This window comes from Carettochelys insculpta, chromosome 6, assembly GCF_033958435.1.
Source record: "Carettochelys insculpta isolate YL-2023 chromosome 6, ASM3395843v1, whole genome shotgun sequence".
Lineage (NCBI taxonomy): Eukaryota > Metazoa > Chordata > Testudines > Carettochelyidae > Carettochelys > Carettochelys insculpta.
The window spans coordinates 72,032,728-72,047,310 of NC_134142.1; the positions used below are offsets into that span (position 1 = coordinate 72,032,728).

The 14,583-nt window shown below is 45.8% G+C and overlaps 1 protein-coding gene across 3 annotated transcripts in view; it reads left to right on the forward strand.

Annotated features, from left to right (window-relative positions):
- PSMC3 (proteasome 26S subunit, ATPase 3) overlaps positions 1-14,583 on the forward strand; it is a 24,732-nt gene continuing 10,149 nt past the window's right edge. For 2 of the 3 annotated variants that reach the window (XM_074997258.1, XM_074997257.1), the window contains exons 1-9: positions 1-66; positions 260-340; positions 8,913-9,038; positions 10,650-10,754; positions 10,856-10,918; positions 11,515-11,652; positions 12,058-12,201; positions 13,426-13,574; positions 14,071-14,167. In XM_074997258.1, coding sequence (XP_074853359.1) covers positions 40-66; positions 260-340; positions 8,913-9,038; positions 10,650-10,754; positions 10,856-10,918; positions 11,515-11,652; positions 12,058-12,201; positions 13,426-13,574; positions 14,071-14,167 — 930 coding nt within the window. In that variant the 5' untranslated portion in view covers positions 1-39. Of the gene's footprint in view, positions 67-259; positions 341-5,207; positions 5,365-8,912; positions 9,039-10,649; positions 10,755-10,855; positions 10,919-11,514; positions 11,653-12,057; positions 12,202-13,425; positions 13,575-14,070; positions 14,168-14,583 lie in introns of all 3 variants that reach the window. The other variant, XM_074997259.1, reaches the window with a different exon arrangement.

Genomic DNA, 14,583 nt, shown 5'->3' on the forward strand with positions numbered 1-14,583 from the left:
CGACGGGTGCCACATTTACTTCCACTCATCCAGGACAAGATGGCGTCGGTCTGGGATGAAGCTGAGGTGAAGGCGGGCGGGTGCTGGGAGCGGGCGGCAGTCCGAGCTCTGGGGCACCAGCGCTGGAACCTGGGGGAGCTGTTGGAGGGAGGGAGCCGCCCTCGGCCAGGCGAGTGGGAGTAGCGCTGGTTCCCCCCGCGGGTTCGGCGGGCGGGACCCGGGCTGCTCGGCGGGCGATGACGGTGACTCTGTCCCCCAGGATGGCGTTGGTGAGGAGGTGCTGAAGATGTCCACAGAGGAGATCGTGCAACGAACCCGCCTGCTCGACAGCGAGATCAAGGTGAGGCGGTGGCGGGAGGTGGGGCTGTAGCCGTCGCACACGGTAGCGGCTTAGGGCTCTCCGCCCCCCAGCTCTGAATGGAAACAGAGGCGGAGTGAGGTGTTGGCCAGGCACAGTTGTAGCAGGAGCGGAGAACTCTGGCCAGGGACCCGAAAGCAGCCTCCGCCCGCTCGCCGGGGTGTGTTGTCCAGGACAGGCGGAAGAGCCCAGTCCCTTGTGATCGCTGATCCCCCAGGGCCCTGCTAGCCTGGAGCCAGGTCTTCTGCTCAGGTACTTCTAGGGGCTGTGAGCAGGGCCCTGTGCTACCCGGTTTTAGCTTTTGTCTTCTGGCCAGGGCGTGGAGTGCCTGAGCTTCATGGCACAGGGGAACTAGTCAGGCCTGCCAATGGGATGAGGGGAGAAACGAACGGGACAATTGCATTTTTACAGTAATAGGCTACCACCTGTGCAGTGTCCCGGAGCTCGGATGCACAAAGCAGCAGTCTCTGGTGTTTTAAGCTCTGCTCAAATCAGCAGAGCAGTGGTGGTAGCTGCATTGGAGATACACATATGTATCCAGTAAACCTTCAAGTTGTGCCTAACTTGCATTAATGCAACTTAAAATTTCCCTCCCCGAGCCCCACGTGGCCCTGGCTCAGTCTCCTCCCCCTCAGCCCCACTCACCACCTGTGCACAGCTCTGGCTCACCTCTTACTGGGGCAGAGGCCTCCTCCCGGCTGCACCAAGCCCTGGGGAAGTGGTGGCCCCGGGCGCTTCTGGCCCTGGTTCAAATACTCTGTGCACACCTTGGGTTCAGTTCCCTACCACCCGCACTCCTAACCCACCCTAGGTTTACCCCCTTGCCTCCCCTCCGATGGCCCCAACCCAGTGCCAGGCTTAATCCTCCCCAACTGCTTTTCCCAACCCCAGGACTTACCATTCAAAAAGGAGATCCAGGTGCTCCTGCTGCTTCCCCAGCTGCTGAATGTGCATTCCACTGGCAAAAAAAGCCACCCTGACTTAGGTGAAATTCAGGTTATATGAGAGGGCATGGCAATGTAACCCTTGTGTAAATCAAGGTTCTACTGTATATATCTCGTAGAGCTGGAAGAGACCTCAGGACGTCATCAAGTCCAGTCCCCTGCCCTCTCCACAGGATCAAGCACCTTCCCTGACTTTTTTTTTTTTTTTTTTAAATCTATTTACCCTAGACCTCTAAATGGTCTCTTCAAGGATTGAAATCACAACCCTGGGTAAACAAAACTAACGCTCAAACCACTTAGCTATCTCTCCCCTGACAGTACCATACAAGTACTGTATATGTTTGGAGGAGTGTGACAGACAGAATGTACATGTTAGTGTGTACATGCATATGTGTATGAAAGACATACACACGCATTGTCCTGTCTGTCTCACTCGCCTCCCAACACATATCTGTGTTGTTACCACTTGGTACTTCTTGCAAAGTGCGCACGCTCTCTGTAATTGTATTCTTGGAAAGCGTGCTCTTTTAATGATCTGAATGGTATGTGCATTTCATAGTTTTATTGCTTTTATGCTTATGGAATTTAATTTGAGTAGTGAGTTCTAAAATGCCCCTATTCCCCCAGAGAAGGCCATACAGCCTGCTCTTCTTACCCTCTGCACCACGTCCCATACCCTGCTGCCACCACCCTGTATTTTTGCCAGGTAAGTGCTGCTGATGTTCCGAGCCTCAGGCTGTACACAAGATTCAGAAGGAGTCTCTGCATTGTAAAATCAAGTCTAAAGAACAGTACAGTAAATTCCCAATTTAGGGAATAATGGACATCCTCCCATTGTTCCCCAAGTCTGCTGGGGTTCATAAAATCATCCCTACCACCAGGGGAAAAAAAAAGAGAGAGACACTTGCCGCTGCCTGGAGGAGCTGCCACCTCCTCTGCCAGAGCCACCCTGTGCTCCTCCCAGCAGGGGTGGGGCATGTACACAGGCAGACTGGCCCTCGCGTATGCGCCTCACCCCTGTTGGGAGGAGAGAGTGACTCCTCCAGGACACGTGGTGGCCTCTCCAGCCGCATGCATACAGCAGCTCTAGTGAGTGGCAGTGTTTTTTGTTTTCTTTGGGGTTCATTTGTTTTCTTTGGGCGGGGGGGACTGGGCAGGTGGGTGGGTGGGCAGTAAGCCCTCACATTTAGTGGACTTTTGGGAATAGTGGACGCTCCTCTTCTCCATTAGTCTGCTAAACTGAGGATTTACTGTATTGAGAAATATAGAGCCAGGGATGAATTTATGTTGTCTTATAATAAAACAGCATGGGGATTTTGTTTGTTATAAGTGAATTGTTGCTCTCTTCACTTACAAAGTCCCTGATAGTTAGCAAATGGAGAACTGTGGCAGGGGAATTAGCAGGTGGGTTACTAGTACCATTGAGTTTTATTTAATACTTTATAAAAATATTTCAGCTGTTTTGCTGATACTTGGGAGGAAGACACGTAGGCATGTAGACCTTTTGAAGAGACACATCTTCAAAAAGGATTTCGAGCACATTTTAGGTAGGGATGCCACAGACAGGGAGTTGCCCTAGCCTTGCAGGGCCACTGCAGGCAGGGGTGTGCCATCCATGCCAGAGTGGCCCGAGGTTGGTGATGGCTGGGGAGAATGCTCCAGCTGGCTACAGCCACCGCCCCCGCATTGCAGACAAGGTCAGCCCCAAAACCTGTTTATTCAGTTAACTGGTTAAACCCAGCGTTTACCGGGTTAACCAATTAAACAGGATTTTACATCCCTAATTCTAGGTACATAGATGAGTGTAACATACAGGATGTGCTTAGCTGAGAACAGCAAAATAAGGATTGAAGTTTTGAGTGCTTGAAGGAGATAAGAAATGGAGATTTTGCTTAGGAGTTGGTAGTAGTGGAAGGGGTTTGAAAAGGCTGTAGTTCTAGTTCAAAGGTCCCCAAAGTGTGCCCCCTTAGGAGAGCATGGAGGAACCCTTGGAGGGGCATGGCTGATGCCTGAGTCATCCCTCATAGGGGCTGGGAAGGGAGCACCACCCAGCTCTTGGTCACAATTGTTTGCCCCATCTTTGCTGACTTGGGGCCCCAGCCACTGGCCTTGGCTTCAATTCAGGCTTCAGCCCCCTTTGCATGTCTCCCTCATGGATTCATGGCCCTGCTCTGGGGAGCAAAGGGGGGAGACAAGGATGAAGGTGGGACAAGGTAAAAAGTTTGTGGACCGCTGGTCTAATTCAGTATTTCATCTGAACTAGCAGCTTGAATTAGAACATAAGAATGGCTATACAGGGTCAGTCCCATTGTCCACTTAGACCAGTATCTTATCTCTGGAAGTGAGTAGTACCAGAGACTACTAAGGAAGTGAACAGAACAGGGCAATTTCAAGTGGTCCAGCACTGAGGTTCAATCCCAGCTTCTGGCAGTGGGAGGTTTAGGGATGCACAGAGCATGGTGTTGCATCGGTTACCATTTTGGCTAATGGCCATTGTGAACTTACCTCATTCTTTTTTCACGGTATCCTGTGGCAGAGTTTCACAGGCTGACTGCATTTTGTAAAGAAATGCTTGTTTTTGTTTGTTTCAACCCTGCTATTTATTAATGTCATGGAATTATTGTTAGCTCTTGTGCCACATGAAGGTGTAAATAACATTTCCATATTCGCTGTCTCCGTAGCACTGATGAATTTATAAACCTTTTATTATATTATTCCTCTTCACTTGGTAGTATCTTTTCTAAGATGAACAATCCCAGTCATTTTAATGTTTCCTCATTTGGAAGCTGTCCATCCACCTATTCATTTTTTTTGTTGCCCTTCTCTGCACCTCTACCAATTATATAATTATTTTAAGGGATGACCATAGCTGCACTCCAGTATTCAAGGGGTGGAATTGTCATGGGTTTTTATAGTGGAATTATATAATATTTACAGTTTAATTATTTAGCCCTTTTCTAATGGTTCCTATCACTCTGTTAGATTTTTTTTGACTGTCCCTACAAATTACGTAGATGTTTTCATGAAACTATCCATGACTCCAATATCGCTTTCTTGGGTAGAAACAACTAATCTAGACGATTGTTTTGTATGTATAGTTGGGATAATTCTTTGAATTTTGTCACTCTGTCATTTGGTTTAATGAAATCCCTTTGTAACTGTTTGCAATTGGCTTTTGATATAACTATCCTAAGTAATTTTGTATCCCCCATCAGTTTTACCACCTATTCACACCCTTTTCTGACTTGTTTATGCATATGTTGAGCAGCACATTTCCCAATACGAATCCTGGGGGACCCCATTATTTACCTTTCTCCATAGTGAAAACTATTTATTCCCAAACTTCTGAATCACAGGAAACAAGGAAGTAATAAAAGCCTGCTTAGTGTTCCTAGATATGCCCTACTGTTCCGTAGGGAAGAGTGACACTTGTTCTTGACCCCGAGTGCTTGTCAAGTATGTGCTCTGAAACAGGTGGATGAAGAGCCCCTGTGCCTTTAATACAACTGTTGTGACTGTGCAGTACCAGGAACATTCAAGTACATGTGTGATCCTCTTTCAAAACAAATAAAACAAGTTGCCTCTATGATATCCTGGCACTTCTAGGTTTGCAGGTTAATTCTGATTTTGAATGCATTACCTCATGTGCATTTGAGCTTTGCCACTTTCAGTGTCACTTGTTGTTTTATTGTGGAACAGAGTAAAGAGGAGCCTAAACAGTCCTCTGAGGATTGCCACCAAAATTAAGGAACCTGTCCATCAAGCCCTTTCTTTCTCTTACATGAAATGCTCAGCATGTTATTTTCTGGGATAGATCGTTTTAAACCAAGGCAGTTTAAATCTTTGGTGGAAAGCCTCAACTGAAATAATCAATTTTAATAAACTTTTCCATTTGTACTTCATAGAATCATAGAATCCTAGGACTGGAAGAGACCTCAGGAGGTCATCGAGTCCAGCCCCCTGCCTAAAGCAGGATCAACCCTAACTAAATCATCCCAGCCAGGACTTTGTCAAGCCGGGACTTAAAAACCTCTAGGGATGGAGGTTCCACCACCTCTCTAGGTAATACATTTCAGAACTTTGCCACCCTCCTGGTGTAATAGTTTTTCCTCCTTATCCAACTTAGACCTCCCCCACTGTAACTTGAGACCATTGCTTCTTTTTCTGCCATCTATCACTGCTGAGAACAGTCTCTCTCCATTCTCTTTAGAACCCCACTTCAGGAAGTTGAAGGCTGCTATCAAATCACCCCTCTGTCTTCTGTTGTGCAAACTAAATAAGCCCAAATCCCTCAGGCCTCTCCTTGTAGGTTATGTGCTTCAGCCACCCACTCATTTCGGTTGCTCTTCCCTGGAACCTCCCCAGTGATCCACATTCTTTCTTTGCTTGTGGGCCCAGAACTGGACACAATACTCAAGATGTGGCCTCACCAGTGCCATGTAAAGGAAAATAATTTCTCTAGATTTTGCTTCCGAATCTGCTGTGAGCCTTCTTGACTACAAGGTCACACTGTTGACTCAAATCCAGCCTCTCATCCAGTGTAATGCCCAGGTCCTTTTCTGCTGCACTGCTATTTAGCCAAGGGGTCCCCAGCCAGTAACAAGGCTTGGGAATCTTCTGTCCCAAGTGCAGGACTCTGCACTTGTCCTTGTTGAACATCATCAGATTTCTTTTGGCCCAATCCTCCAATTTGTCTAGTTCAGTCTGGATTTTATCCCTACCTCCAGCGTATCTACCTCTCTCCCCAAGCTTAGTGTCATCTGCAGATTTGCTGAGTGCTATCCATCCCCTCATCCAGGTCATTAATAAAGATGTTGAACAATAATGATAATACTAATAACAGTGTCAGTTATTTTCTAGATGAAGTTGTATTCTCATTGGTTGGTATAACCATTAAAATGTTGATTTACAACTAAGCGGAACCTGTATGCTAGTTTTGGTATACCTCTTCACTAACTAGAAAGCTACACTGTACCTATATATGTTTGTTGCTTTCTGAGTGCTGACAATTATACACTCCTGGTATCTTAAATGATGAATTTATTGGATACTAACTTTTTACTCTTATTATATATCAAGCTGCCTTAGGATGGTAACTGGAATTTAACTGCGCATCCAAAACAGCATATATAGAAAGCAACCTTAAGAGAAGTCTGTGCATCCAAAACATTTATCAACAGGTGCTTAACATTTTCAAATATGCCTAAGAAAATGTGACTGGAGCGTAAGTTCCTACTAACTTGTGACTGTCTCATATTTTCAAGGTACTTAGCTGTCCTTTAGATTTTTAAAACTAGTTGAGCTCATCCCCTCCCTTCTTGTTTCTTTTTTTCCCCCCCTCAGAGACTGAAGGAGCAAGACAGGATTTTCTGCTTTTTCAATTCTGTCTCAATTTAAATGAATTAGTCCAAATGGAGAAAATATTCTTTGTGTGCCCTCAGTTGTTAAAAGCTGATTTAGTGCTTCAAAAACACTTGTTTTATGTACTTAGCTAGTGCTTAGTTCAGCGGTGTGGCCTTAAAATGTCAGCAACATGCACTGATTGAGTGGTTCACCTCCAGCCCTAAAATGCATTTTGGTTGCCCTGATTACTAGATGCATCTGTCATAGCACAGAGGGAAATAAACTCTGGGCGGTGGGCCACATCCAGCCTGCTGGACCCTTCTGTTCAGCTCCTGAGCTCCTGCCCAGGGAGACTAGCCCTGAGTCCCTTCTAGCCTCTCTTGCCAGCAGCCTTAGCTTGCCCTGCCACCAAGTCTCTATGCTCCAAGTGGCAGAGGTGCAATCGGGGTGGGAAGTGGGAGGGGGGATCAGATGGTGACAAGGGGTCCATGGCCACACTTGGCTGTTTGGGAGGGCACGGCCCCTCCCTACCTAGCCCTGCATACAATTGCAAAACCCCAGTGTGGCTCTCAGGCCAAAAAGTTTGCCCACCCTGTCATGGCAGCATCTTCAGCAGTTAGGCATCTACCCTAGTATTTTGGTTTGAGAATATCAGGGAGAAAGGCAGGTGGTGGAGTAAAGTGTTGCAGTGCGTTTCTGTCTTCAGTGTCCTGAAGTTTTTAGAGCAGTATCTTTCTGCAGTTTGTTTATGACCGTGGAAATAGGCTTAGTATGTTCAGGCTATTTTCTGCATTTCTCTTTAATATAATATTGACCATTTGGCTATGGTACTTCAGTCTCTCTCATGATTTTCTTTGCAAATTGTCATCAGAATAGCCCAGTTCTTAATAATAAGTTTGAAATGGCAATTACTGAATACCTTTGTTCGTCTTGGGAGAATTGGTTTGTATCCTCTGCTGTCTTGAATGATGCTGAAACAAAATACTGTTACAGAAGTATTTTGCAATTTCATCATTATTTTCCTTTACTCCTGGAGTTGTACTTAAGTCTTAAGTCTTTAGCTAAACATGAATCATTTGAGCACCTCACCTACATGTTATGTATGAGTTTGAGGTTCTTTGGATTTTCTTCTCATGTTTGGTAAATTTGCAGTATTGTGTGTGACAGAGCTATGCTAAGCTAAGCTGTTTTTGCTCAGTTTGTTGTAGCTTTTATTGCTATTATGTATTTTGGGTTAGAGGAGGAATGGTGATTTCATGATGTATCAGTTTCTTTAAGATAGTAAGTAAGCCCTATTTTCTTTTGTCACACAAGCATGTATTGCTGGATCATTGTGCACATTGTTCCACCCATCAGGACATCACATATTTTCCATTAATGTTTTTTTTACACTGTTCAATTACAATGTGTCCAGCAACCCTCTGGTACGGTGTTTCCGAAAGTGTGGTACGCGAAAGGATTTCCAGGGGTCCATGGCAGAAAATAAATTACTAAAAATCAGGAGATAAGCACTGGGAGAGGTTGTATGCCTGTAAGGTGCAAATCCTGAAAGGGGTACCAGAATGTTTTAAATTTGGGAAACACGGCTCCACCAGCATCTGCTCTTGCACAGTCGTAACTTGGTCATAATGATTTAACCACATCAGTGAAGTGTTTATTCTGAACAAGATGAAAAAGAACTTGTTTGTAACTAAACTGAGTAATCTTTTCTTCTGTGGAGTCCTTCTGGAATTTGCTGGTTCTGATTACAAACTTACCCATGCTATTACTGGATGATGGGTTTTTTTTTATATACTGGCAATTTATTATCTGACATATGATTAGCGTCACATGAAATTTGAGACTTTGGATGTCAGCATAGGTCCAAGCTGGCGCCTGAAACAAAATTGTGTGTGGTTGAAAACACACAAGTCAGTGTTGCTCATTAAATATTAGTCAGTGTACTGCTTTTAAAAGAAGACTGTAAATTATTCCTCCTGCTGCATCTGTTTAAACTGTTTTTTATTGTAGACTCTGTTTTATAGGGAAAATAATAAAGCACTAAGGTTTCACCTATTGAAATTCTTGTCTCCCAGCAACACACCAAACAGATTAGGGGAGAAACCCACAATTTTAAATGTTAAAATTCATAAATGCCTCATAAAACTTAACTTGAAATTATTTGTGTTTAAAAGTTATGATATTCTGTTACTGTGTTTCTGGGGTGATGCATTATGTGTTTGTTGCTTTGTTCGGGTGAGGTTATTCCTAATCTGTGCTGATTTCAGATAATGAAGAGTGAGGTGCTGAGAGTTACCCATGAGCTGCAGGCCATGAAAGATAAAATCAAGGAGAACAGTGAGAAGATCAAAGTGAACAAAACCCTTCCTTACCTCGTTTCCAATGTCATTGAGGTGAGTGTTGTACCGTTTTAGAGTAGTGTCAGGAGTAATACCCTCTTGTGTACACAGCTTTTAACTTTGAAAGGTGCCACTGGCAGGAAGTCACTGACTGTGAAATAAAGGATGGTGTGAAATCAATGTGATTTGGGACCCCTGGTTTTTACTCCCTTTATTTTCCAGTCTGACAAATGGGAACAGTTAGCACATGCGTAAGGCTTGGTCTATACACAATCTTTGTAACGGTTTTGATTATGGGAGTAATGTTTCTACTGATATAGTGGTCTCTAGTGGGTGTAGTTCCTTCAGTATAAAAGTGCTTTATACTGAGGGTTGGCAGGCATTAAAGTTAAATTAACTGAGCTACATTACTCAGGGGTCTGAAAAATGTACCTCCTGAGAGAGAGAGAGAGAAGCCAGTCTAAGCCTGGGTGAGTAGGGTTCTAAGTCATTAGGTCAACACTAGGTCTAAGTCCCCTAGGTCAACAGAAGATTTCTGTCAAACTACCCACCAGCTCTCACTGAAGTAGATTTACTACACCAAGAGAAGAACTTCTGTTGCTGCGGCAGTTGTCTACTGAAGCACAATAGTGGCACAGCTGTAGTTATGCTGCTGAGATCTCTCTAGTGTAGACATATCCTGATGTACCTTATTGCCCTTCTCTTATGGAAATAAGCTGTAGTTATCCTGGGAGATGTCTGTACTACTGCACAGTGCAGATTTTTGCAGAAACTTAGTTGTGTACAGAATGTCCTTTCCCCTGTAGAAATAGGCTGCACTGTGTTAGCTGCCACTAGGGGCTGCTGGACTCAGCAGAACCCAGTTTGCATATAGAAAATACTGCTGTGGGATGGAAGAGGGACCCAGAGAATTCCTGGCAAGTGCAGTTCCCAGTATGCCCTGAAGGATGGGGAGGGTGGCTTGCAGGAAATTCCATGCAATCCTGGGACCAAGCATCAGGCTGCTTGCTTATCCCTCTGGATCCCTGGGCTCTGGGGAAAGATGGAGACAGGTGTCAGGGTGGGAGTATTTTTAGGTGTCTAGGCAAGGAGGTGCAACTGGGCCTAGGCAAGGTGTCTTGCGGAGGGCCCTAGAACTGGCCTCTGGAGGAGAGGTGTCTGGGCTGGGGGATGATAACTTTCTTTTCCAGGACCTGTGCTTGGTTTTGTTTTCCTCAGTGTTTCATAATTCTTTTTTCAACCAATTTACATGAGACTGGCATTGGTTTGTTATGCTGGAATGGGCAGGGTGCCTAGCACAACTAGCTAAGGGAGCCAGGGAGCCTCCTGCCAGGAGCCACCAGGGCAGTGCAGCCCTGGCACCGCCATCACCAACCTTCCCCAGGATTTAGCAGTTGCCCCATTGCTACGACAGGGAGCTCAGCTACTCAAGAAGCTGTAAATTCTCCCAGGGGCTTTAGCTACCGGCAGAATCTTACCGTTGGTGGATGGTGGTAGATAGTCGATTGTTTGTTTCTGCCATGATTTGTGTGATTTTTATTTAAACTAGGAACCCAATATCTGAAGCCTTGAGATGTGATTCCAGGGTGGGATAGTTAGACTAGCCTGACTCTGCTTCTGATGATGTCTCTTTTTTTTCCCTTCCCTCCGCCCCCTGGTCTTCAGCTCCTGGACGTTGACCCCAATGACCAGGAAGAGGATGGGGCAAATATTGACTTGGATTCCCAGAGAAAGGGCAAATGTGCTGTTATAAAAACCTCAACACGCCAGGTGAGAACTGTGAACTTAGGTAGGTGTGGAGAGTGCAGGTAGGGGAAGGGGATCCACTACTGTCTGACTGCTGTGTTTACATTGATTCCTTTTCCCCACAGACATATTTCCTGCCTGTGATAGGGTTGGTTGATGCTGAGAAGCTGAAGCCTGGAGACCTAGTGGTGAGTGGTTGCAGTATAACTGGCATATATAGATCACATGGCGTTGGCCAGGAAATCTGATATTTGGCTGGCTTCTCATGAGGAAATGACCTGATCAGATTTTTTCTAAGGCTTTTCTTGGATAAGGATTTAATGGAGATATTAGCATGTTAACTGATGCATTTAGAAGTCTAGTGCAGACAAGGTACACTGGGCCAGATTTACAAAGGCATTTAAATCTCTAACTCCCATTTAAATCAATGGAGTTTAGGCATATAACATGCTTGCTTGTTTCTGTAAATCCCAGTAGGTGCTTATGTGCATGTTTAGGCATCTGAATAAATTAATAAAACTGCCCACCCTCATTTCTTTTCACATGTGCTAAGATGGGAAAGTTAAAGATTAGACTCCATATTAGTCTTTAATTCATCTAGACCTTAAGAAGCCATTGTATCACAAAATTGCATCATATTGTTTTTGTGGAATCCTGGTGCGCTAACGACTTACTCCCATAATATCCTGACCCAATAGTTCACCTACATACGACTCTTAGCTGTCACCTGAAAGGATCTTTATCAAGAAATTTGCAGTCTAAGAGATTGCCTTTGTGTTTGCAGGGTGTGAACAAAGACTCTTACTTGATCCTGGAGACTCTACCTACTGAATATGACTCAAGAGTGAAAGCTATGGAGGTGGACGAGAGGCCCACAGAACAATACAGTGACATTGGGGGACTCGATAAACAGATCCAAGAGGTGACAAGCAGAGGAAGGATGGTCCAGTTAGCTAATTCCAGTTTGTTTCCTGCTCCTCCAGAGACTTCCTGTGTGATCTTGAGCATGTCACAGGGATTGATGGCACAAAGAGAATACGTATAGTCAGAATAATAGTACTACTTTACATCATAGGAGTGTTGTGAGGATAAAGGCATAGAAGATTGTGAGGCAGTCGGATACTATGAGTAATAGGAACCACAGGAGTACATTAGAGTCCAGTCAGTGAGTCATATGACTACAGGTAGACTTTCCCCCTGCATTTGAGTTTGGAATTGATGCAGTCTGGCTCCATGGCATGGCAGGTTAGGGATTTTGTGTTGAGGGCTGAATTAGCGGCGGGGGAGTACGTGTGATGTAGAAGTTAATATTTTCCTGTCTTTGCAGCTGGTGGAGGCCATTGTCCTGCCAATGAATCATAAGGAGAAGTTTGAAAATCTGGGTATCCAGCCCCCCAAAGGTGTGCTCATGTACGGGCCACCTGGAACAGGGAAGACTCTCTTAGCTAGAGCATGTGCTGCCCAGACAAAGGTAAGTGGAATTGAATGCACAAACCTACCCACCTGGGTATTGTCTGAGTAAGAGAATCCTCCTACAACAGAGGTTCCCAAAATTTACTTGTTATGTATTCCCCTTCCACATTCACCTGTGTACCTTGAGACTTCTCATCACTGATACTTTGTGTGTGCTTCCTAACACTATCTGTGTCTAGCCATCAGTAAATACTTCATTGTTATATACAGACTAAAAGATATACACATTGTTGCTTGAGTCCTTCAGGGCTGTGGGCATGTGGGGGCACAGGAGTCAGGGCAGTATGTGGGAGGGTGCAGGAGTCAGAGCAAGGAGGGGCACAGGGTGGGGACCTGTGAGGTCATGGGAGGGGGCTTACAGAGGATGGTCATGGCAGCAAGGGTCGCACTCCTGGGCTTGTGGGGGAGCTAAGGTTGTGCTGCCTGGTGGCTTTTTGCAGGAGGCTCCCCCAACTGGAAGTTTCTGGGGAGGGCACTTACTTGGGCTGGTGGCCGGCAGTATGGAGAGGCCTGACCCCAGCTGGCCATGCTCTTCCTGGGGTGGCTGCCCTCCTGTGGTCCCTGTGTAGCACAGCTGTCCTCTGCGGTCATTGCAGACCCCTCCCTTTTCATATTATGGAAAGCAATCAAATTCCAGGGACATCCTGTTTTCCAGGCACAACCAAACCCTGACCTTTCTTTAAGTTAGGGTAAGCAGAAGCTGCCTACCAAATGTGTTGGTCTTTAGCTCTTATTGTTTAGGAGAAGTTCTTGAACAAAGGGACTCGCATACAAAAACTCTCTAAAATACAGATACAGTGCAACAAATACAAACATTAAAAAACCCAAAACACTGCTCACCTTTTTAGCTCAGTTAGGCTGGACAGTTGCTAGGCAACTGAACCCATGGTGTTTGGAGGTGAGGGCTCTGAATGTCAGCATCTCTGTGTATCTATGTTCTCACTGGTATATCTTGAAGTACATTAACTACTGTAATTTATGTAACCAATTCCTGCTGAGTTTTAAAGCTTTGTCTGAGTAGCCTATTAGGAAAATGCAATAAATAAAATAATCCACCATTATACAATTTCTCCCATGTACCCCCCAGAGATGCCTCATGTACTACAGTTTGGGCACCCTGCCTTAAGGCAAGGCATGATAGACTTCAACCCCTGTGTTGTGAAGGGAGTAAAGGGTTGTTGCACAGTGTCGTCATCTCACACTGTGCCTGACTTTTTCCCAGGCAACATTCCTGAAGCTGGCTGGCCCACAGTTGGTGCAGATGTTCATTGGAGACGGAGCCAAGCTGGTGCGAGATGCCTTTGCACTGGCCAAGGAGAAAGCTCCTTCTATCATCTTCATTGATGAGCTGGATGCTATTGGCACCAAGAGGTGAGAACTGCAGGCCCTGCTGTGAGAACCAGAGTGAATTTCCAGGATCATGGGGCTGGGGATGAGTTTTAGGGTGGGGCTCTACCTGGGTGCAGTTAGCACAGGTTAGTGGGTGGGATCATTTCAGACTTACTTGTTTCCTGTATCAGTAATATGGTCCCTCTTGCCAGCTCAGTTTGTTACCCAGCTATTGGGACTGGGTAGCAAGAGCCACCAGGGTAAGGATCCATTGTATTACCAGCCAGCAGTGGTTCTACCTCAGTGCAAATCTGGATTGCACGCATTGTTGGCAGGTACCTGCTATTGCAATTTACCTACTGCATTGGTGCAGACAATATTAAACCTTTCTGGCTTAAATGGTTTGGGCCTAGAGTATATCTGATACATCAGCTGTTTTCATGAAGATGGGTGATGCTGCTGTTGGGGTAATACAGGTGGAATGAGGAGTTACAGGCATGAGCAGAGTTGACTCCAGTTTCCCATATTCTTTCTCCAGATTTGACAGCGAGAAAGCTGGTGACCGGGAAGTGCAGAGGACCATGCTGGAACTTCTGAACCAGCTTGATGGATTCCAGCCCAACACACAGGTCAAGGTAACTTTCCCTGTCAGAGGCACTCCTGGTATTATCAAGCCCAAATGGACTCTACAGGAGCACACATTGGGGACTGAAAGCCCTTTGTGGGAAATGTGATTATGAGGGCACAAAAGAGCTGGTGGATCCTGTTAGGCAAGGGAGCCCAGAACCAGAGCTGACCGGCCCATAGGACAGTTTGGGGCAGCTGACCCACACTCTGCAGTGGCTGCTTCAACTGTCCTTAGGACAGGATAGAGCTCCCTACCTGGCCCCAGCCTGCTACCGTCCCTCAAGCCTTGCATCACTGAGGGGAGTGGGCTGGGCAGGGTGTTCTCATTCCTCCATGTTGTAGTGGGGCAGAGCAGTCTGCTGGGTTGCTTTGCTTCCCACAACTCCTGTTGCTGTTGGGTGGGACCTGCTGCTGCTTGGCCCAA